Source organism: Eulemur rufifrons, chromosome 3 (genome assembly GCF_041146395.1).
Source record: "Eulemur rufifrons isolate Redbay chromosome 3, OSU_ERuf_1, whole genome shotgun sequence".
Classification (NCBI taxonomy): Eukaryota; Metazoa; Chordata; class Mammalia; order Primates; family Lemuridae; genus Eulemur; species Eulemur rufifrons.
In genome coordinates this window covers 28866531-28891313 of record NC_090985.1, presented here as the reverse complement: position 1 = coordinate 28891313, position 24783 = coordinate 28866531, and the positions used below count along the sequence as shown (strand labels likewise).

Sequence of the window (24783 nt, the reverse complement as noted above, 5' to 3'; positions counted from 1 at the left end):
ATCCATCCTCCATCTTCCTGTTGATGACATTTAGGTTACTTCCCTCTGATTGCAATCACTCCCCAACACCTGCCCTGGAGCACAATGAATTTGCATTGAAGGGCGCTCCCTTGGAGACTCCAGTGGGCCTTGCCCACACCCTCCAAAGGAGCAGCTGTTCCCAGGGAACCCAGGGGACAGTATTACCTTCCTGCAAACAGCATAGCCTTGGGGGTTCAATCACCTGAGCTTGAAACCCTAACTCTACTATTTTACAAGTTATTTTTACCTCTTTTGGCTTGTTTCCTCTTTGTAAAACAACAATAATAATAATATAATACATACACATCATAGCATCATGTAGGGACTGGAGGAGACAGTAAGGAGGATGCTATTGTTACATTTGACCTGGGGAAAGGAGTCTTAGCTGTTCCACGTAGGAGGACCCACAGTGAGTGAACTCAGTCTCCACAGTCTGTCATTTCACATGTGCCACATGGTGCCAAGGAACAGGTGTCTAGGCCTAGATCTGTTCCTGAAACAGCCCAAAGTTAGGTCTATCGCAGGCCTTCCAAATATGGTCACTAGATGGACAAATCAATGAATAAAGTTGGCTTAGAGAGGGACAAGGCTGCTCTTAGTAATATCATAATACTAATAATACTATAATCAAAACTGTTATTGCACTTTCTACCATTATTCCTATTGTCATATAGCATTTAGTTCCAGGTACTAGTTTATGTATTTCACATGCATGAACTCATCCAATCTTTGCAAAATGCCCCTAAGCTATTTATGTATCCCCATTTCACAGATGAAAAAACTGAGGAATAAAAACATCAATTAACCTGCTCAAAGTCACACAATCACCCAATGGCTGAGTCTGGTTTTAAACTCAGAATCCGTGCTCTTAATGGCTGTGTGGCATTACCCTGACTGAAGCTCCAGAGGCTTCAGAAAGAAAAACGCTTTCTCGGCGTTACTGTGTCTTATCTGATAGCACCCAATTCTCTTCCTGATGCTGTTGAACTCATGCTCTAGGACCAATCTCATCGAAACCAATGTATTCTCCATTAAAAAGCACAAATGATCAAAGTTGAGTGTTCTCCTAGCTGAACACATGGATGGGTGTAAACCAGAAGGGAGTCAGAGGAGAGATGTCCTCCAACCCTGAGACATGAAGAACGTGAAGACTGCCTTCCAGAAACAGCCTCCTCATGCTGACAGCTGGGGGCAGGGAAGGAAAAGTGGGCCTGATGGGCTAGACCTCAGGGGTCTCTCTGACCTTGATAAAGAGGCTTGGCTAAGAAATATCTGTGAGTGTTGGAGTTAACTTGACAGTCATGGGTTCAAATCCCAGCTTCTCCACGAGTGGTTTAACTCTCAGTAGCATTATCATTTCTTATCACTGTCATGCCCACTTTCCAAGAGGCTGTGGGGCGTAAATGCTCATGGTTGGGGGCAAAGAGGGAAACAGAGGCAGGGATGTGCAGCCTGTAGTCAGAAGAGGGCAATGTTGCTTTAATGTCCTATTTTGGATATTTTTAACCAAGATCATCCATTATTACATATTTCTCTGGAGGAAAAGAAAGGCAAACCAGATTCTTTGGAAGCTCGAATGTGATGCTGCTGTGGCCCTTGCAAATCTGCCCAAGTAATCAAAAGGGCTTTATGGTCTCGCTAAGCCTTTGCATTCTGGAAATGAGTTTCTCAAATAGAAATTACATTTCTGAAAAGTCCACGAATGCAGCAGGCCTGAATGGCTTATCCACGCAAAGCCCTTTCCATCCAGGCCTCTATTTATAGACTGAACATCTGCCTAGAGCGAAGCCCTCGGGCTCCAGCCCCAGAGAAGGGGGATGGGAGCTTCCACCTGGAGCCCAGAAAGGAGCAGGGCAGAAGGAGAGCTGGGAATTGGAGGGGAGAAAGTGAACTTGGGAGAGTGAGGCAGCTTGACAAGCATCATGTTTGTCATTATAGAGGAAGAACGCAGCACCACTTCCTCAGAAAGCCCGGGGACAGGCCTGGCGTGTGGCATCGCACTATGACAGCCAGGACTCCGGACTTCCACTGGCTGGGTCAGATCCTGATTCCGTCATGCTCTATTCACACAGCCAGGGCAAGCGACTTCGCTTTCCTGTGCCTCAGTTTCCTCATCTATGAAATGGGGCTGTTGATAAGTCACCCTCACAGTGTTGTCCTGAGGATCACCTGAGTCCCTCTAGGGACGGTGCTTAGGACAGCCCTGCACAGAATGAGTCTGCCCCAGGTCATTCCGCAAGCAGACATCATTTACACTTTACAGCAACCCTCTGCAGCGGGGGCAGCAGAACCATTTTCAGGTTAGCAGGCCAAGGTGCAGGAAGGTCAGATAAGATGCAGCACAGCAGGCAGAGCCAGGTTATAACTCAGGCCACGGTTCTGACTCCAAGAATGGTGCTCTTTCTACGAAATTGCAGGCAAACACACGTAAACACATAAGGAAGGTTTTTGTTTTGTTTTGTTTTGTTTTGTTTTGTTTCTGGTGGGGTCTGTTTATAAAGTTGCTGTGGGACTCAAGGTTTATCTGGTCAGAGGCTGAGCACAGAGCACCTCACACAATGCCTTGCTCACGGTGGGGTCCCCTGCGATTTCCACATCCGCCAGCTCCCTCTAGAGTCTGAGATTCTGAAGACTAGGCCATGTCTTGTTCACCGTCATTTTTTTTTCTGATGGCCTAGCAGAGGGTAAGTGTTCTATTAGTCTCTGTTAAATAATGACTGTCGGAGCAAATGGATGTGTCTTTACTGGGCTGAAAGGGTTAGGGTTGGGGGCACAAGTTGGAACCCCATTGAAAGGATGTCAGTTATCATGGTTAAAGCTGTGTACTCTGGAGCCCGGCTGCCTGGACGCCGCCCGCCCTCTGTCCTGTCCGTCTGTAGTTCTACAAGTTTGAGAGACCTACACCTCTCTGTGTCTTCATTCTTTCATCTGTAAAATGGGGATCAGAATGAAAATGACTTCATAGTGCACCATTATGAGGATGGCCAGAATGAGAAGTGGGAAACTCAAGAAACTGCAACTTGCAAAATAGATCGTTTGTATGGAACCCAGGGCTTCACACGTGGTTCAAGCTCACACTGCTTTAGCAAGGGCTTGCTTGGACTCTGAATTTTAGACAGACAAAACCACAAGCTTCTCACGCACATAGTGCTTCATGACAGCCTCACTCAGGTGCCCAACTAATTAGCAGTTTCCCAGTTGACAAATTCTCAACAAATGCCGGCTTGGGTCCACGTGCTGACTCCAGTCTACACCAGCCCCGTGACAAAACCTCATCACACCCTGGAGTCCACAGACTCAGGGGTTCACGTAACTGCAGTAATCACAGGGCTCTCTTCCCGAGCAGGTCTCTAAAAATGCCGTGATGTTTTCTGATCGGCACAGCCTTACCCAGGGCTCTGACATGAGTTGCAACAGATGAAGCACCTACTGGGGGCTCCAGGCCGGGCCCTGTCCTGCATGCTGGCTTGGATTCCAAGTGGGGCTGCCCTTCTGAGAAAGGACTAGGGCTGGACCTGATCCTTAGGAGGTGGAAATCATGGGGGATATCCTTTCTCAGACCACGCACGCCAAATTAGGGTTCGCCATATTTTCAGTCCTGCTTTGGTGAAAGAACATTCCAGACGGTAGGCATTCGTACCCTTTGTGTGATTTTAAAAGTGCCACCTGGGCCGGGCGCGGTGGCTCACGCCTGTAATCCTAGCACTCTGGGAGGCCGAGGTGGGCGGATCGTTTGAGCTCAGGAGTTCGAGACCAGCCTGAGCAAGAGCGAGACCCCATCTCTACTAAAAATAGAAAGAAATTACATGGACAGCTAAAAATATATATAGAAAAAATTAGCCGGGCATGGTGGTGCATGCCTGTAGTCCCAGCTACTCGGGAGGCTGAGACAGGAGGATCGCTTGAGCTCAGGAGTTTGAGGTTGCTGTGAGCTAGGCTGACGCCACGGCACTCATTCTAGCCTGGGCAACAGAGTGAGACTCTGTCTCAAAAAAAAAAAAAAAAAAAAAAGTGCCACCCTCCTCCTGGCATCTGCCAGTGTGTCACTCAAGATGAGTAGCCATCTGGAGCTTCCCTCCAAAACCATCAAAGTTAGACACCCGGGCTGGCAGGCTCCACCGTGATTCTGTAGCTTTCGGCTCACATCAGAACCTCTCTGAGTGTCAGTCCTCTACATCTGCAAACTGTGCTTATGGATACCTGTGGGTTTTCCTGTTTGTTCCTGCACCTTTCTCCATCCTGCCAGCTGTCCCAAGAGACAACCTCAGTGGTCTCTTGCCCGTGCCCTCTGGCGTCCAGTGGTCTGGCAGGAGATTTGGGGCACAGGGAAGGGAGGGCTGACAGGGACTGGGACTGTGCCAGGCCAGGGATTCAATGTGTCAATTCTCCTGCCCCAGACCGGGATGGCTGCCAGGCTCCTCCACAGTCAGCAGCCTCTCTGGCTGCTGGGGACAGGCCCTTCCCACCTCTTGCTGTCCCCAGCCCTGGAGGGCCTCCCCACAACCCATCTGTCCCCTGGGCACTGTCCATACCCTGCACTTCACCCTTTCATTAAACCCTCTTCAATTGCCCACTTTGTGCGTGCTGCTCCTGGTGGTACCACGCCTGTTGCAGAGGGCGTTGGAAAACGGTGCACTGCAGAGCACACAGTAGGGCTCAGCGAATGCAGTTATTTCCTCTCGACCGAGACAGAGGCTGGCTCCCCACAAGCAGGGACATATCAGGTTCAGGTATGATGCAGGAGAACTGACACTGGCGTAGGGCACATGAGGTTTGACTCTCAGCAAGTTCTTTATGCTCCCTTTGAGCCTCCATTGCCCTCAACAAACACAGTCAGGAATCCCTACCTTCTAGAGTTGTAGCAGTGCTCAGAGAGAGACCGAACATAAACAGGCCGAATGCGGCATAGGGTAGGTGCTCAAGCATTACAGGAACAAAAGGATGGACGAATGGTCAGATGGATGTGTCATCTCTGACACCATTGTCTCCTTTTTAATTTTACAACAATTGCAAACAAGAAAGTTTGAGGTTTATGTCTAACTTGTTTTCTCCAAAAAGGAGCTCTCGAGTCATGCATACAAATACGTCCTGCAGAAATGTGCAGGACACAATACATTCTGCAGAAAAACTCTTACTTTAGAGAAAAGCAACTAATGATAATTGATGACGGGGATGAGAGCAAGTAGCTCCTACCTTTTCACCTCGGTCACCTTTCAGTCCTGGAAGTCCCAGTTCACCTTTTTCTCCCTATAGTAAAAGATAAAATTAGAAAACATTAGAACCCAAACTGAGCTTAATTTCTGCCCTTTCCAGGTAAGAGCCACATGACCTTGGGATACAGATATATACACACCCGCCCTTGACTGATCAGAAAAGTAGCCCCAGTGAGGCCTAACTCCAAGGGCCATCCTGTCCCTGAGTGGGAAGCCCCTAATTCTCCTCCTGGCATCTGACAGATGGCGCCTCCCCTGCGTGTTCCCATCTACCCCATCCGAAGATGCTCCGCCCTTTCCACCCCCAGCCACTGTCCTTTGCTGCAGCCCATGGACCCAGGCAGGCCACTCCCCTCCCGCCCCCCTTCTATCAACACTGGGGAATACGCGCTTCACCCACCACCTCCCCACAAGGGGCAGAGACTCCAGGGGGGCCGCTCTCCATGGGCACAGGTGAGGGGTCGGGTGGGGGGTGGGGGGAGGCTGCCACACTTACGGGGTTTCCTTTCTCTCCCCGCACACCCGGGAAGCCTGGAGCACCAGGGAGGCCCACTTCTCCCTGTGAAGACAACATGTCCATTGGGCATCAATGCGAAAGCTCTCCCCAGGGAAAGCGCTCCTGTGGCCAGGCCATGTGCTCTCCAGTCCCTGCTGCCCACCCCCTGGCATCTTCTGGCTTTGTGGAAGTCACATAGAAAGCACTGTAGTGGGGAAAGGTAGATTCCAGAGCCTTTGTCCATGGCGGCCCCGAGCTCTTGTCCACTCTGGTTCTTTCCCCGAGAACCCCTATTTTGCCTTTCTTGGTGTCTAAATCCTCTTCATCCTTCAGGACTCAGCCACAAGGTCACCTCCTCGCCATTGTTCCTGACAGTTCCTGAGTCTGCAAAGATCTCTCCTGTGCCCCCACACATGCTTGTCACCACTCACTACACCTGTTCAATTGTCCTTCAACATCCAGTTTATCCTGGTTCATGGCTGTGACCCAATGTTTAACACAGCCACTGATGCATAGGACACACTGATGATTATTGAGTAAATAAATGAATGTGTAAAATTAATATAGGGAGCTCCCAAAGAACAGGATTTATTGCTCTTGGTGTTTGAAGAATTTATACGAGACCTAGCGTATAACAATGAATGAATGAAAAATGAATGAATAAAGGCATGAACAGACCTTCTCTCCAGGTCGGCCTGCCAGGCCCTGCTCCCCGACTTCACCCTGGAGATGGAATAACAGACACTCCATTACCTTTCATTCACACCTATGGAGACGGCTGTCACTCCCCAGCCGGCCCCACATATTCCCAGCCCCCGCCAGGCACAGCCCTTAGTTCTCAAGTATGTAGCCTGGTGACAGGGTCAAGAGTCATGGGCTCTGAAAACCAAAGTGTTAGTATTTCTGGAGAGAGGGGGTCCACACTCCCCATATTGTCTTTTGCCTCCCCCCAAAAGAAACAACTCCTGGGATTGCCCCATAGAGTTTATACAGGTTGAATCCATTCGCCTGGAGCTTAAGTGCTTACAATTCAAAACATATGACTCCCAGAGCCACCCCAGCTCTGAGTCTTGCTGTATATTAGGGAAACTGAGACTCCATGTTAGATCCAGTGACAAAGGGGAAGCTGGAAATGAACTTGTCCAAGCTGACTAGGTGTCCTGAGATTGTTGTTCAGTCTCCATGCACAAACACAGGCGGTCTCAGAGGTAGGTAACAATTTTATTTCTCCTTTCCCATGGTGTGTTACAATGAAAGTCAGTCTTGGGTGACATTCTGTTAAACATCCAAGCTCATGTTAAGCGTGCCCCAAAGCAGTACACACTGGTTCTTGTAGTTTGGAAGTTTTGTCCTCAGCCATGAGGTTCCTGCTATGGCCTGAATGTATCCCCCAAAATTCATAGGTTGAAACATAATCTGAGATGTGGTGGCATTAAGAGGTGGGGCCTTTGGGGGTGACGAGTTCATCAGGGCTCCACCATCATGGATGGGGTTAGTGCCCTTATAAAAAAGGCTTGAGGGGGCCCTTTTACCTTTCCACCATGTGAGGACACTGATATAAAGTGCCATTTATGAAGCAGAGAGCCCTTACCAGCCCCAAATCTGGTGGCACCTTGATCTTGGACTTCCCAGCCTCCAATGCTATAGGAAATAAGGTGATATTGTTTATAAGTTGCTGCTTTTAAGGTATTTTGTCATAGCAGCCTGAAGGGACTAAGACAGCTCCTAAGTAGCACTTTGTGTGGTCAGGTTGATGTAAGGGACACTACCCTGATCCTAAGGCATCAGGCTGCTGCGCTTACCAAGTTAGAATTCATCCAGGAACAGAAGTACAAGGCAGTGGTCAGAGATTATAATTTCTAACCAATGGTGTATCTTTAAAATCACTAACTTCTTGTATGACAATTTCTTTCTAACATTCATTCTGCCATTGAGTAAAGCTTTTGGTGCAGATTTCATAAGGAAATGTAGTTTTCTGAGAAGTGAGTGGACACACGAATGAATGAATGAATGAGCAGGTGGTGTGCATGCGCATACGGATCTTCCCTGGAGCTCTGTAGCTATGCTGGTAGTGAAGTCCAGCACCACCACTTATCAGAGTGGAAGACAAGGGGAAAAAAGCAACCCATAGCGTTGTTTAGCATAAGCACAAATTTCATCCTGTAGCTCTGGTGCCATAACAGTAACTGGCATCTGAAATCAGCACATATTGAGATGCTAGACACACTCCAATGCTCCCATCAATTCCCAGTGTTTACAAGCACAATTAGCAAGAATTGCTCTAACCAGAATTGTGCAAATACTCGTCACTCAAATTGCCGCTTTAAATCTGCTAGGATGGCAACACATTTGCAGAGCTTCTTACATGCTGAGACAGGATAAGTGGCTGAGTTTGGTTAGAAAAAAATGCTGGAGACTATCTGAAGTGTCCCCTGAATTTGTGTCGTGAACCCCAACCCCCAGGCACAATGCAGGGGGGTGGGCATCTTGAATTTCTGACGTGAGCCCCAAAACACTGGTGCCTCCACTAGCACTGTGGACAGTCCTCCGTGGGTAGACTCTTGCAAATCTGCCATCTGTGACTTACTCACAACCATCTTGGAAAAGAATTTGTATCTTCACTTGGCACCTGACCTAAATGAGGTAACTGGACCCTATGCCACGTCTCTCCTGGGACTATGACTGCGTCATGAAAGCATCATAACTGCAGATGTTCAGTTTTAAACTTTCCAGAGAAATGTTTCAAACACAGGGCACTACAATTGTGCAAAAATGACACATGCAAGATGTAGCCATAAACTTCTCTGTTTGAATCTTTCGATCATTAGTGATTATCTGAAATATAAAACACGTACATTGAAAAACTAGAGAAATCCCCAACAGTACCTCTAATTTTATCCCAGTAATTCTCATAATCAATCATTTTCATCTGCAGGACCCTGCGTAGCAAACTCAATGGGAACAGATTTCTTCACTACTGAATAGAAAGTTGAAATTCATACAATATAAACCTAGAAGGACTTGCCAGTTCACAAATTTGAGAAAACACAACTAAAAGATATTGACTCCATAAAATCCTTGAAGTCCAGAATGCAAAAAAGCAGCAAACCTACACAAATGCTTTAAATTCTTTCTGGAAAGTGATAGAATTTCAACCATTCAATCAAACGTTAAAAGATGGCCTGAGTGCCTTGAAGACCATGTGATTCATGCCCCCTACACACAACCACCTCAGGATATGCATGAAAACAAACAAACACAGCAAATTGCATATTATTACATTTTAATGATCTGGGGATCATTATAAATATTTTTTAAATGCCCATATGGAACCTGAACATAGGAGGCTGCTGTGCCTGCAGGTGTGACTGGGGACTCGCTGGTGCCCTGACTGGGAGCACGAGGACCTAGAGCCCAGGGAACCAGAGTCTGCAGGTGGCTCTAGGCAACACTCTCTGCACAGTCTGAGAAAACCTGGGTGTGCCTGAGTCAGCTGGGTGCAATGTAATCTGTGCTTTTGCAGCTCCATTTTAATTTTGTCTTCTAAAGAATGACTATTTTATGAAAAGTGAAACGACAGGGGACATTTGCCCACCAGCACCTTCACTGGCCAGAAAGAGGTGACCTGAGACATGCCCTTCCATGAGGTCAGCACCGCCACTGTGTGGAGTCCAGGCCGCTCCTGCGCTTCTCCATCCAGTAAGCCCTTACTGAATACGTCTGCAGGGCCTGACTGTGGTTGAGGAGTGGGAGATGCAGGGGTGAGCAAGGCCCAGTCACTCCCCCTGAATCATTCATCCTCCGGAAGAGGGGGATCCCTGTGGATGGTCTGGAGAACCAGCTTTCCCCAGAACCCCAGGCTCCTGTGCACACGCTCATGCATGTGCACACACACCACACACGGGCCAGCCCTCTGTAGTCTGTGCTCGCTGCATTCGAGCCCAGGCCAAACCTTAGCTGAGGGCCTCGAGGCAAACCATGAGGCTGCAGCGCATCAGGAAAGCTTCATAGGGACACAGCATTCCTGGAGGGAGCCTGTGCAGAGTGGCAGTCGTCACCACAGGGCACTCGGGGCTGTCCACTGTCAGGGGGTGCCTCCCCCAAATCACATGCTGAGGAGCCCCCATTTCTCCCTCGGATCTGTTTCTCACACGTCTCCACCCACTGGAAGCCCAAGAGGGCTGAGCTGTACAGATTGCACCAGCCAGGCGTCCCTGCCTTCTGGCTGGCTGTGGGTTCATGCACTGGGGAGCACGGGCAGCAGCACAGAGCTGAGAGAGAGAGCGTGCACCAGCGAGAGAGTGTGCAGTGGGCCTGTCCCCCTTGCTCCCTGCCCGCCAGGATGACCTAGACAGTGATGATGTTCTTCTCCCCAAGGCCACAGCTCTCACAGGAATGGGGCCCCTTCCCCAGCTCCAGATCTCTCTGGGCTCCAGGAGCCACACCCTCCCCCTGCCCCTATGTCCTGGGGATGGTCATGGCTCTAGCCAGTGTGTGCCATTCCTGGTTAGAGCCCCTTAACCCTGTCCATGCCCCCTTTTTTTTGTTTTTATTTCAGCATATTATGGGGGTACAAAAGTTTAGGTTACGTATATTGCCCTTGCCTCCCCCCCCACCCCCATCAGAGCTTCAAGCATATCTATCCCCCAGATGGTGCGCATCACACTCATTATGTATGTATACACCCATCCCCTTCCCACCCACATCTGCCCGACACACGATTAATGTTATTACTACATGTACTCTTAGGTGTTGAAATAGCCCCCTTTCAATTTTCCTATCTGTTTTCTGCCAGGTTCCAGCTGATACAGACTCTGCCTGTGAGAAGTTGAGGCTCACACACAGTCCCAAACACACATCTGGAATAACCAGCTTAACAGGAGAAGTCCATACCCTGGGGCCAGGTTTTCCAGGCAGACCGTCCTCCCCTCTTTCTCCGGGCTCTCCCTGGAAGGAATACAAAGCATAGTTTACAGGACAGGGCCACAAGTGGACTAAACATACTCACTGCTAGTTACAGATTGGTTAAGGAAGAGAACTACTTGTACTTGGTGGTTTTGGACTCCTTTAATGCTGCGTGATCTCCTAACCACGGTTGTCACACGTAGCAGCTCATCCCACCTCCCAGATCTTTATTCAGCAGCTCTAACTTTGATTTATAAAAATGTAATTTAGCAGAATTGGCACTCTTTTCTTCTAGAGAGATTTAGAGTAAGGAAGATGTTGCATAAGTGTTTATGAGGACACGAAATTCTTGGTTAGCCATTTATCCTTTGTCTTAAAAGATAAGAGAGAAGGATATAGAATATTTACATACGACTAAGCTAAATCCATATTTAATGTGCATTTTGTCACGAAATAGTTGAATTTCTAAGTCTGCTTATTGAAAAGGACAGCAAAGTTCCCATAATACTCAAAAGTTTCCTGTAATGGCTGCCTTTCAAGGACGGTTGACATGCATATTTGAGCCCTGTATGTTTGCTATGAAAGAATAACATTCATTTGTTAAAATGTGTTGTATAGTTCTATAGTTGCACATTTGAAGGATTTAAACTCTATTTGCTTCCCAATTTTATGATATTTAACCTCTGACTTTTACCTTAATAAGCCCCGCTAGAATATTTTTAAAATTGAGGTCTCTTATTGTGTTGGTAAGGCTATCTGAAAGTTTTCCCTTCCTGAAAATAAAATACGTAAGTTTAGCAGATTAATTCTAAAGCCCAAGGCTTCCAAATCCTTCCCAAGTTATCTAAGAAGAAATAAAGAGCTCTCCCACATCCGACCTTGTAACTCCAAACATTTCGGCTGAGTCCTGATCCAAGGCTCAGGCAATCAGCTTATTTTAAAATCCACCAACAATCAAGAATTTCTTTTGCTTCTGTGTTTTGGGTTCCCAAGCAGACACCAACCCAGGAGGACCAACCTTGGATCCTGGCAGGCCTGGTGGTCCATTCAGCCCATCCTTTCCAGGTGGTCCCTGGGCCAAGAGGGAAAACATAAAATAAAAATGCAAAGGCATTTTTAGGAAAGCATTGCATCAAGTTGTTTCAAGCCAGGAGCTGATTTTGCAGCCAGAAACCAGGAGGCCAGGAAGGTCCCTGCTCATCAGCTGCTGCCTCTCTCCAGGGTGACTGTGGTATCTGTTGGACCATATTTCCTTTACACATTCTGTTGTGATTGAACCAAATATCACTATCTGGTTCATGTACAATTTCCAGTACCCTGGCCATACGTGGAGGGTGTGGTACGGGGTGGGGGGTAGGACACCTTCCAAAACTTCTTCTGATGGCTTCATTTCTACCCTAAGCTTCAAAGAGGCCCCTGGGGACAACACCGTCCACATTACTCCAACTCTCTCCTCTCCAGAATCTCTCTGCCATCTGTCTCCCCTCCCACTACCGTGCTCCCTTCCTCTTGTCCTTCAAAAAGGCAAGAATTCAACCAGCTGGCATGATTTGGCATGACTGCTTTTTGTTTCCTCTGACGACACTCAGGAGCTCTGTGTTGTTTCTTCCAATACGAGGTGCTTCCTCGACCACCATCCTTACAACGTGGCAGGACAGGTGTCATTGCCGCTGTTTGCAGGTGAGGAGTCAAAGGCTCTGAAGGTCGAGTGACTTACACGAGGTCACAGGGTGAGTGCTGGGGACCCACAGAGTTTAAACCCAGGCCTCCTGGCCCCACCTCCAGGCCCCTTCCTTCCGTTTGATCTTCTCCTTTTTCCATGTTCCTTAAATGCCATATCGGGTACATACACACTCGCCCAGACTGATATAAGGGAAATCCTTTCCCCCCAATAGAGTCTCTCATGTGCTATTGCTTTAACAGCTATTAGTGCTATTCAAAAGTTAATGGTTTTCATATCCTGGTGATTCTTCACCCACAAAAACTGCTGCCACCCAATTTAGGACTCATGTCACTCTGTGTCTCCAGCCTGAACTGGTGACTATCGAAAGGAGAGCCCCACCTGCATACAGCTGGTATGCTGGAAGCTAAGGCTTCTGGAAGGGTAGGAGGAAGGGCTTGTTTGGGGGGTTAAGGCCACTGGGTCCATGAAAGCATGATCTTGACCAAGAGTGAATATCAAAGTCAAAAGCGGTGTTTCCAGCCTTCCCTGGCTACAGCCTCATCCTGATAGACCATGAATGCCTTTGACTATCTTTTTCTCTTCTCATAACACCCTCCCCTCTTCTAAATGTTCACACTAATATAAATACTTTTCAATGAACCCTTTAGCTCAGAAGAGATTGTCAATGTGTTTGAACTTTCAGACGGCCCTATCACCTGCGTAAAATATTTGTTGGTGACAATGCAGTTGACTGTGTGTCCCGGGAATGTTTGTAGGTAACGGTGCATTCACCTGGTGTGGCATTTCTTCTGGATGTGAGTCAGTTCACCTGAGCGTCCATCACAACCCTGGACTTATGTCTGACACCCTTCTCCTGCATCTGCATTCTCCATCAGTTCTGGGGGTTACATAGGCCTCCCCTAGCCAGGTCTTCCCCCTCGGGAGTTCCCCAAGGGAGAACTAGGGGAAGGAAGTCCCTGAAACTGGAGCAGAGGCCTCCCTGGGGGCGGACCATGGGGTCCATCCAGGACTCAGCCACATGGCACCAGAGTGCTCACAGGCCACCCTGCCATTCCACCCTGACAAGCTGTATACCACCACGGCAATGGGACATATCTAACTGCACCCTTGTCCCTCCCATGTGGGCAGACACTAAAGTTTGCTGAGCTCCACTCACCAGACTTAAAAGAAATTAAAAGGCCCCTGAGACACCCAGGGTCTCTCAGTTTGCTGGGAGAGGAAACACAATCAGGATGATAGCGGAAGAGTTTGCCACACCCGGCCTTTCCTCAACCTCCCTGCACATTGCTTCTGGTCCCTCCGTGTCCCTTAAGGACAACTGGGCCCACCTTCAATAGCAAAGGACTTTTGAATATGTCTTTGGGTGACAAGAGCAAGGGCAGTGGCCTGAGGAGAGTAGCCAGGGCTTTGGACGCATCCCAGCAGGCAGGGCACAAGGAAACCTCCACAGAAGGCCCGATTCTGGGGGCTGAGTGCTGGGCCTTGGTCCCCACTGACTAACGAGCCATCAGGTCTGGGAAAGCAGCCCTGAGCCAGCTGCAAGGCCCTGTCATTCCTGACTGAGCAACGGAGGGGCAGGAAGATGCTCAGAGCTACTCACCGCGTGCCCGGGAGGCCCAGGTTTGCCCGGGAAGCCGATCTCTCCAGGTAAACCCTGAAAGGGGACCACATGAAAACTGTTAGTCTGACCTATTTGGAGGTCAGATCCTTGGCCCAGTGTCTTTCTGGCACAGGCCCAGGCCTCCGGCGCTGAGGAGGGCCCGGGGGCCTCTGCCGTCCTCACTCCGGCCACTGGGAAGCAGGAGTGGCTGCACCTGCAAGGCTGGCACGTCCACGGCTCATCTGGTCTGTGCCAGGGGCCCCCACCATATTTACTGCTGCCTGGTAGGATGGATGGAACTGCCTCCCTCTTCTGATTGCTGGGTGTGCCCCACCCAGGGGGCAGGGTGGTTTCTCTCCCCTGCCCCTCATGCCTACTTTGGGGACATTTTCCCAGTGGCCCTCTGAGAAATAGGAGGGGGGGGGGAAATGTTGACAACCACTTTCCCTGGTCCTCTGATTTGCCTCAAAGCCAAACCACAAACTATTAAAAGACACTAGAAAGGGCAACCCCAGAATGATACACATCCCACACCACGTCTCCAGAAACAGCCGACCAGAGCTCTGCATGAGCCAGAGTGATATTATAACCTATGGGGCCCAAAGGTCGGAGAGTCCAAGGCTTGGGGTGTCCACATGTGGGGGCCCTCCTGCTTGTGCTTTGGCACTAGACCCAGGCAGAGAGAAGACAAGTGGCTAAACACACAGATATCCCCAGCTCCCACAGACCACAAAACCACCATCTAACTGCTCTTGTGAGAAGAAATCAACACCAGTCTTACCGGGGGACCCCCAGGTCCAGGGGGGCCTGGGACACCAGGTGGTCCTGGGGGGCCCTGTGAAGAAAGAACATTGGGGGGTTACAGAAGTGCCCAGACCAGCCACGCAGGCTGCCATGGAGAGACACAAAGGGAAGGGCGCACAGTGACGAGGTGGGAGCTTTGTTTGTAATGTCTTGTTTTTCAAACAGCAAGAAACAAAAGCAAGAAGAAAAGATTTGAAGTAAAATTTGCAAGATGCTGACATGCATCATATTTGGATATATAACCGTCTGTGGATTATCTATTCTGCTATATATTTAAAATATTTGAACATTTAAAGTAAACACATATGTTCGTGCATGCATGCGTACACACGACAGGCTGACCCCTTAACAAAGATCTCCTGGAACAGTGGTTCCCAATCGCAAGTCATGGTCCGGAGCTGACGTCAGTGTCAGAATCACCTGGGGTGAATAGTGTGGGTTTCAGCCCAGACCCTCTGATTCCATAGGCCTGGGCCTGGGGTGGGTGGGGCCCCACACCTGTACTTGTGAACGTTTTCCTGGTGATTCTATGCAGACCAGTCACGACAGCTGCTTGCCAGACCTAGATTCATGCGTTATTTTAATCATCCATCACCTGCACTTATACTTTGGGGCACCCTCAATGTCCAGGAACAGAAGCAGCCACTGTCAGTCAACAGAAATGTAGGACAGCTTTGGTCCTGGGTGAGGGTGAGAGGTGGGCAGGGGAGAAGCAGCCAGACAGGTCACGACGTTAGAACAGGAGAAGGGCCTGAGTAAACCCACAAGCACAGAGCAGGGAGGGACCCCCTGCACCTGGAGGGAGGGAGCCAAGGGCCAGAGAAGGTACCTGAGTCCTAAGACAGCCCAGGAAATCACCCACTGGCCAGGTAGACACAGGCAGGGGCGCCTCACGCGTGAAGGCTGCCAGTCAAGGTATTGTGGTGTAGTTCCGTTTGGGGACAGTGTGGGCCTGCCCAGGGCCAGGACAGAGGCCTGTGCCAGGGTGAGGATTTGGGACTTCCCATGTAGTCTTAGGAAGAACTAAAGGCACCTAGGAAGACACGTGTTGGTCACACGTGTGTTTAGAAAGGTGGCTGTAGTCAGGAGGAGGCAGGAGGGAGGGAGCACGGGTTCGGTGTTCTGAGAATTTATAGGTTCCCAACATCCCCCACCCAGGGACCACTCATTTTAGAGCAACCAGTTACTCCACAGCTGGAGAAGCTTCGGGCCTCCCGTTTTCTAAGGGATAATGTCCTTCCAGGTGTGTTCACAACCTCCGTCACCTCCATCACTGCCTGCCACTGCTCCACCCAATCCTGGGGTCACAGAACACTTCTGCTTGCTCAGGCGGCTTCCGGACACGCCCTCCCCGCCTCCCCACACCACACCTCCCTTCTCGGATGTCGCCACCTTTCCGAGAGCTTCTCCACCTCCTCAGGTGGAATGACTCTCCCCCTCCTCACGCTCAAGGCCGCACACCTGCTCCCCTGACGCGCAGACCCGGGAGGGCAGGCCCGGCTGGCTCCTTCCCTCTGCATCTGGCACAGCCCGGGACAGGCCGCCAGCGGGTGCTCACCTGAGTTGAGCTCTGCGTTCAGAAGAAATACGACCACGTGGCCGCGAGAGGGCGATAAACACTAAAAAGCGGCCCAGGAGGCTGCATCCGGGGACTGTTCCCTGTGCGCCCTCTGGAGGCACAGATGCAGCAAAACAGGCATTGAAAGGGACCGTTAACCAAATAGGACTTTGCCCAGCATCTGGGCCTAATTTTCTCTGGAGCGCACTCAGTCCTGTAGCATCTGCGCTCATCAGAATCATCTGTTCACAGCCGGAGCAAGTGCGGGCCCAGGCAGGGCTGCAGGGTGCCCTGGGCGGTACGATCTGGGTCCTCCCTGATGGATGAGGGCTGAGGGAGGCCCCAAGGAAGACTCCACCTAACCCCACTGAGCGCTCAGCCTTGTGAAGCACACGGGGCCGCTCCAGCCTGGCTCTGCTCCCCTCTCTTGCCAAAGCAAGAGCCCTGCAGTGACACCATCAGCTCCCCCGACTCCAGAGGCACATTCCAGCAATCTAATTTGACTCCAGTATGATCTTCGAGGGTCTCCCAGAACTCCCTACACCATAGAGCTTATCCAAGGACCCTCCCCAATGGCCCAGCCCTCCCTCTGCTAGCAATTTGGGTGCATTTAGTTTTCCTGTCTCCTTCCATCCCCAGCTATGCCGTGGCCCCTGGGGTGTTTTGTGCTCTTTCAAAATAGGGATCCCAGGACACCAGGCTCCTGACCTGGCCATCACTCTGACCTCGCCTCCCTGCCGTCTTCACCTCTTGCAAACACCCTGGCATGCCGTGTTTGCTGGTTTTAGAGTCTCACAGCATGTTAGATTTGATGGATCTTTAATGGTCATCTGTGGAAATTAAACCTCCTTGATTGACAATGAAGAATACTGAGGCCCAGAGAGGGTCAAGACCCCACCTGAGGTCACACAGCCATCATCTCCAGTGGGAAGAGATATGCGGCCCCTGCTGCAGAAGCACCTAGAAAGCTCATCATAAACAGGTTCACAGGCTCCTTGTTTAGACTCAGAGGCTGACCACAGGTCAGGGCAGGTCCCAGAGGTCAGTGGCTTTCTGATGAGCCAGCAGGTGTGGGAATTAGTCATTAGCCTACCTCCACACACCAGCAGCAGCGGCAATGAAAATCATGCAAACATAACAAGGGGAGGGAGGAGAAACTAGCACCACGGGAGCAGGGCAGGGAATCAGCCACCTAACCTCCACCTTCAAGCACTGACTGCATTTGAGACCCCCAATGGTCATGGCAAGCAGGTCTCGTTCATCCCACTCTGTAACAAGGAACTGGGACTTGGAGGAAAATTGCCTGATGTTAGAGCACGCTGGCATTCAGATGCAGCGCCCGGGCCCTGCACTCCTGCCGAGCCCCTGCCCGTGGCAAGTGTCTGCACAGTCCCGACTCGGGGTGCGGTCTCACCCCTCCTGTTCCAGCCCCGTCCGCCTTTGAACGATTCCATCTCCTGAAAGACTCTCTTCACATGAAGGAGGACTAGAACTCACAGCTTTAAACGCAGGTCTGAAGATCCCTGAGTCTACCTCCCCAGTAAGACCACAGCACCTGCTTCCCTGCTGTGTACACAGGAGAGGTTTAATAACTGCCTGCTTGTTTGATGCTGTATGCACAGAAATGAGAGTAAAATCCTACGCAGTAATTAAACCTCACAACTGCGGTAGCCATTGCGAGAGAAACAGAGAGAAGCCAGAAGCAGCTGGAGCCAGCTGTCAGAAAATCCAGAAACCGCTTCTAGGAGCCATCACAAAATGAGGAGGTGATTTGTTCCCAGCCTCCTTCCCAATATACAGGGGACCATCTTGCAACTCCAGCTACAATGCATGTAGGGGCAGTGGCAAGAGGGAACAGCTGTCAGGATACAGTCTTCGCCAGCCCACCCACCAGTCCCTGCTGTGTTGGCCATGCTCTGCCTTCTTTAGGCCACCGAGAAACAGGAAGAGGCCACAGAAACTGGAAACACAGCAGCCGCCTTGCCACATGGGTTCCATCGGGTCTCACCCTCATTATCAGACAGCTCCTACAGCTCAGACCTCAGGATACAGCCTTTCTGAGACAGCCTCGGGCCAGCCATGAGGAGGGCCATGGGGCAGAGGCAGCGTCCTGGGAGGACTGGGATGCACCAGCCCTTAGCCCACAGGCTGGGACAGCCAATTATATCTGGGCACTCCCCAAAAAGGAAGGGAGAAAACTCAATTTTCTAAGGCACCTACTATATATATAGCTGGCATTTTATTATACAAGGTCTTTATCCATATTGCCCTGTGATGTCCTGACAGCACCTGCCTCCCCACCTGTGTGCAAGTCCCTGTACCCAGGATCCAGATGGGGTGGGCTGGGGGCTGCAGAGCTCCTCACACTCCAGGGAGCAAACTGAAGTCTCTTGGCCACTTCCTAGCTATGGCCAAGCTCCGTAGCTTCACTGAGGTGCAGTTTCCTGGTCTCTACAGGATGGTTCCAAATCCTACATCCCTCATGCATATCAGGGAAGACACAGCAGGACACTACTGCAAGACAACAGGCTCAGGCTGGGCTGGCGCAGACCCACAGGCGTGGGCTTCATTATTGTTCTGGTTTCCTCGATGACACTGGCCCATCATGGGGTTAAGGAGATGCTTGATAAATATTTCTTGACTCAAGTTGAATAATTAATACAACATCAAAGCTGAGGAAACCAAGTCACAGAGAGAGAAAAGTGAGGAAACTCCTCTAAGACCACCCTGATCCTAAGGACAAGACCAGCCTCAGACCCAGCGGTGCGAGTCTCCAAGGCCCAGATTCTCCCTCTGCAGTGGGCCAGGCAGCCACGGAGGCCCCAAGGAGAGGAGAAATCAGAACTCACATGGGAAGGACCCTGGAGAAGGGGGCTGACGCCAACCTGGTTAAGTCAGCATGGCCCAGGGAGAACAGACAGGGCACACCTTCTCTGGCTCCAGGGTTAGGAGACGGAAGCTCCTTGGCCTTTCTGGGGAGGATGGAAGCTGAGAGGGGACCAGTCAGGACCAGGGTAGGAGGGGACATGGGTGTGAGTGATCAGACACCAAATGACCACTCAGCCCCAGGCTGGGACCGAGAGACGGGGCTGTGTAGCCCCAAAGAGACTTCTGGACAGCCCGGCCAGGCTGCACGCAGGCCATGCATGGCTTTTGTGTGATGTGTGGTGTTTACTGTGGACACAGCCCAGCAGCATCTGATACAGGATGTTCTCCAGCGAGTGGCCAGGGCAGGGAGGGAGCTGGGCATCCACGTGTGGAAGGGACTCTAGGTATTTCACTGGACAACTTATGCTTTCTTATTGTCAGTCAATGGTTGGTTTGTGCCCAATTATCTGAAGGACCAGAGGAGATGGAAACCTGTCTTTTACTCATCTGTCTTCCTCTGCAGATCATGGACAACACACAACAAGGGATCTTGTCCCTTTATTAAAAGGATTTGTTCAGTAAAATTGGGAATTAGTCAAAAGGCCACACTCAAAGATCCAGTTCCCCACCCTGTGGGGGATGATGGGTTCAGATTTGATGTGTTGAGTTTGAGAGTGTGCAGGGCCTGAGAGACAGACAGAGACAGACACACAGAGGGAGGGAGAGAGTCAGAGAGAGAGAGACATTTCTCTGGGGTCACTGGGAATGTACACAGAGTGCTGGTATACCCATGCTGTCATTGGCATTTTCCAGATAAGGGAATACTCTAACAGAGGCTGAACATCGTCACAAATTTCTTAGATGACATGTATGACACTTGAGCATCTCCCATGGCCTTGGGGATCTTACTGGGAAGCTCATCAACTACTGTTGAGATTAGAACAAACTACTTTGGTCTTTGATTGACTTTTTAATTAGTACCCTCATTTTATGCCCTTTTTTTTTTTCCCCTCTTGAAAATCAAGCTGAACAATACCCCAAACAGAACTGCCATTTGAGCTACCTCACAGGTAAGTTTCCAAATGAAACTTGAAGACCAGTTGCAAAATCATAGAAAAGCAACATTGACCTTGTTTTCACTTTTTTTTTTTTTTCCCTACATACACTTGAATAGCATTTGGGTTTTCTAGGGAATAGGAAGCCCCTTTCCTCTCCTGCACTTCCTTTCTACCCCACCAAAACAAAACCCTTTTGGAAAGCCAAAGATTCCACTAATTATTATCCTTTTATACATGAGGATAGTAGGGTTTCAAGAAAGAAATTGAGCTAAAAAATATCAAGGCTTAAATGTGAGATCCAGCACTGTCAGAAACTCTCCAAAGTGTTGTGGGCAAGTTGTTATTCTTTGGGCCGAGCAGTGGACAGGCAGGAGTTTATGTGAATAAACAGGGCTTTGGTTTAGAATGATCTGGCCAAATCCTAGGTGACCTTATGCTACGTTAATGAATTTAGACCATGGACTTTACCTCTCAGAGCCTTAATCTCCCCAACTACAACAAAACGTTCAGATTTTTATATGTGAATTAAAGAAGATGTGTGAACTACCCCAAAACATGGGAGGAGTTCACAAATGTCACTTCTCTTTCTTCATTTTTAATCATTAACAAAATATCTAAATAACCAATTAATGTAAATATGAATGAGAGTAACAAATTAGCCAATCGAGCTATTAACAGAATATATGATTGATTTTGCTATTACTAATGAAAACTACTAATCTGCTTATTAATTAACCAATGAGTCCAATTATTAATGAAATATTTGATACCTCTAATACTACAGTGACTAAACAACTTTTAATATGATTAGTAATTATAATGTTGATACATAAATAACCAGTTAATCTAATGATCATTAATAAAGAAAAGGCAAATAATTATTCCTAATAACCACCGAGTTCCAATTGGAGTAGATTTGTGAAGTTAGATGGAGTTTGAAGATGCATGGAAATTACTTGCATAAATTAGCACAACTCTAATGACTGCACACCTCAGGAAGTTTCTACACCTGGGCCCAGGCCCCTGCCTGTGTTCCCACCAATTCAAGGGACTTGGTCCCAAGCACAGCACCAAGCAGGACTGCCTTTGCAAAACTACTTGGCCACACTAAACAGAGATTTTCATCTTTCCTAAAAGACTGCCAGGATATAGGAGTCACCACATAGGCTATCAAGGATGCATATATTTATTATAAAATTTTTCAGCAGGTAGAATTTTTCATCTTAAAAAAGAGACATCAAAAGCCCACACTGGGGCTTCGCACACTGTGAGGCTGAAGTACTGGCTCTTCCCATAATATGTGGAGCTAATTAAAATCTCAGCTCAGTTTCTCTGGATTTTAAATGGGGGTAAGTATATTTTGCTCACAGGCAGTTATAAAGAATAGATGCAATTATATATGAAAACTAAAGAGAGTGTCTGACACTAGCAGAAACTAAACAGGCACGTTTCCCTTTCCTCTTTTCCAACTGCCCCTTCAGGAATCGGCCTCTGTGGGATCGGTCTTGATTTTCCATATCAGCACATGAGTCCTGCTCTGGGCCTCCATCTAGCCGAGCCCTGACTCCTCTCCCAAAACAGCTCAGTGGATTCGCCTTCCATATAATTATGTGTTTTTGTTTTATGATGCTTTGACATCTTGAGGTCTTGTGGAGCCAAGGAGGGCCTTTCCCTCCTAGGGTTAGCTAATTCCTAGAGATGGCAGCAACTTTCTGGAGAGCAAGACTATGATATGCAAACCAGCCAGGCCCTAATCCATACCTCTCCCACTGCCTTTAATCAGTGCTAAGGTTTGGCTACAGTTTGTTAGGCTCTTCCAAGTCTCATGTTGAAATGTGGTCCCAGTATTGGAGGTGGGGCCTAGCAAGAGGTCTTTGGATTGTGGGGGCAGATCCCTCACGAATGGCCTGGTGCAGTCCTTGTGGTAATGAGTGAGTTCTCGCTCCATTAGTTCAATTACAACAACTCAAAATGGACTCGGACAGTCAGGATCCTACAGTCTGGGACAGGACACTCTCGCACTGACCTAAGGCACCCCAGGACCAGGTACCAGGCAATGAGAGATCACCCCTAGTGCCCAAAGCCTATTGAAATTACTCAAACTATCCAAGGCTGTGCCTGCTCAGCTGCTGACCCCACCTCGCCCATTCTTGCCCTCGAAGACCATGATAAAGGCTCATGCCCACCTTGTCTTCTCGCTCCTTCTACCTCCACATTGACCCTGGCACTGCCCTGTGCAGCCCTGCAGGAATGGAATGCCCCCTTCTCCAGGAACTGTGAGTAACGAGCTCTCTTTTCAATGGCCTTTGTCCTCTGATCTGTTGGCCTCATATTTCCTGAATAAATCCAAAATTTAGGGCCCATATTAAAACACCTTCTTCCTCTCTCTGCCCTGCTAATGTATGAATCCTCAGGGCATGCATTGTAGCTACTCAGATTTTACATCTCCAGAGTCAAATTTGGTATACCATGGGTACAAATACCCATTGAATGAATAAACCAATGAATGAATGAACAAGTGAACAAATACATGGATGGTGAGCAGGAAAAAACAGGGCCAAGCCCAGGAGCAGTGGGCACATGGGCATGTCAGAAAGCATGAAGCAGAGGGAATGGCAGAGGGCTATAGGAACCTGGCCTCCTAGTTCAGGGGTGGCTGGCCTACGCACAGCTGTGAGTCCATCGCATAAGATCCAGCCCAGGGTACCAGGTGGTACACATGCAAACTCTATATTGCCTGATTCTGAACCACTGAGCTCCCCAAATACATCAAGATGCATGATTACTAGCAAACCCTGGTCACGAAAAGCCTGGCAATATTTGTATCTGCAGCACCCAGCTCAACGTCTGGCATTCAGTAAAGGTTTTCTGAATGGAAATGACTTCAAAGTTAAAAATGAAAGAATGAAATATATTTTCCAGGGAAACAAACAAAGAGTCGTAGAAAAAAAATTGTAGCTTAAAATAATTTGATAGAGCTACACTGACAGTGAATTTTAAAATATACAAGCTTTGCTCACTAGGAAGCAAGGTCATAAAACAAAGACAAAAACCATTCCATTTTTCATTATTAACAGTGAAGTACCACAGTCAATGTGAAATCTTTAGAAAACTGTGAATTATGATGGCTCATACATTCCTATTCCTTGCCGTATCCCGACCCAAATGAGAGGTGTAGAAATGAATCTCAGATTGCATCCAAGGTGCCCATCATTCATGCAACACTTTGATGTCAGCAACTGTAAACATTGGCTTCTGAAGTGCAGTGGGCAGTTTCCCAGGGGGGTGCCTCCCTGCCAATGCACAGTAGATGGGCGACCACCACCCTGGGGAGGCTGGGGTGGAGGTGGAGGTGCCCAGTCCCAGGCCATGCTGAAGCCGGCTGCTTTACCGCAGCCCTGGGAGGAACAGGCAGAAGAGCCCAGAAACGACCTGTGCCCACTGCTTGCTGCCAACATGTCCAGAACAGGGACAGCCACCGTTTGATTACCTGGTGTTCCCTGTTCTTTGGGGACCTCATTATCTCCTGTCATGGTCCCGTTCTTCTCGTCAACCTCTTTTTATTTTTATATTGCCCTCCTTTTATTTTTATTATTATTTTTTAACAAATGATGAGACCAAAGTTCAAAGGATTGGGTAGCTTATTCGAGACCCCTCAGCCAGAAAGTGGTGTGGGCTGGGATCTGGGCCTGCGTCTCCCTGGCTCTCACTCTGCACATTGTCCCCTGGCGCTGCTTCAGCATGACACACTTGCACTGATCTGCAGGGAGGGCTGGGCCATGGGAGGGCTTGGGACTTTGATGTGGGGGGCAAGGAAGAATGAAGGAAGTCTGAACTCCTGCAAGTGCCAGGCACGGGTCTCCAGGAGTTCCTCGTTTTGTCCACACTGTGGTACCCTGTGGGGGTCGTGCAGTGATGCTGTATTTACAAATAAGGGGGACTAAGAGAGTTGAAGGCCAAGGTCACCTGGGGAGAGAGGGATTGGAGTTGAAGCCAGGTGTCTACTTAGCAGAGGGTGGCCCTGAGCAGATCCCTCTGCATCTGGGAGTCTCACCCTTCATCCGTGACATGGGGACAGGGACCCTACATCTGCCCATCTGGCCAAGTGGTCGTCAGGATCCACAGGGACAGCACATCTGGAACCGTGTCAAAGCAGGAGGCTGGGCTGAAGTGCAACAGCCCAGGAAGCTACGCCAGAGCTGAGCCTTAAAGTCCCGTAGGAGTTAGGAGAGGTGGAGCGGGAGGAAGAGACCAGGAATCCAGGGAGGGAGAGCAGTGCCCGTCTGGGAACAGAGTCCCCTGTGATTGGGGCCTAACTCCCTCATTTTACAGATGGGGAAACTGAGGCTCAAAGAGGGGAAAGGACTTGGCCCCTGACCCAGTGTGTTGGAAGACAGACTGAGACCTGAATGGAGGTATCCTGGCCCTACGATAGTGAGGGCTCTTTTTGATTTTTCAGGCCTCCCAGGAATTTCAGGCCCCCCCACAATTCTCACTCCAGTCATTCTCCCACCACTCTCTGCTTGGGGGCCTGGTGCTCCTGCTGCACCAGCTCTGGTAGATTCCTGCACGTACA

At 49.3% G+C, this 24783-nt stretch overlaps 1 protein-coding gene across 1 annotated transcript in view; it reads right to left on the bottom strand.

Annotated features, from left to right (window-relative positions):
- The window catches only part of COL22A1 (collagen type XXII alpha 1 chain), a 236758-nt gene that overhangs the window by 96299 nt on the left and 115676 nt on the right, over positions 1 to 24783 (bottom strand). The window contains exons 23-29 of the mRNA XM_069465956.1: positions 14701 to 14754; positions 13920 to 13973; positions 11654 to 11707; positions 10624 to 10677; positions 6409 to 6453; positions 5731 to 5793; positions 5215 to 5268 (exon numbers count right to left, since the gene is read on the bottom strand). Coding sequence (XP_069322057.1) covers positions 5215 to 5268; positions 5731 to 5793; positions 6409 to 6453; positions 10624 to 10677; positions 11654 to 11707; positions 13920 to 13973; positions 14701 to 14754 — 378 coding nt within the window. The remainder of the gene's footprint in view (positions 1 to 5214; positions 5269 to 5730; positions 5794 to 6408; positions 6454 to 10623; positions 10678 to 11653; positions 11708 to 13919; positions 13974 to 14700; positions 14755 to 24783) is intronic.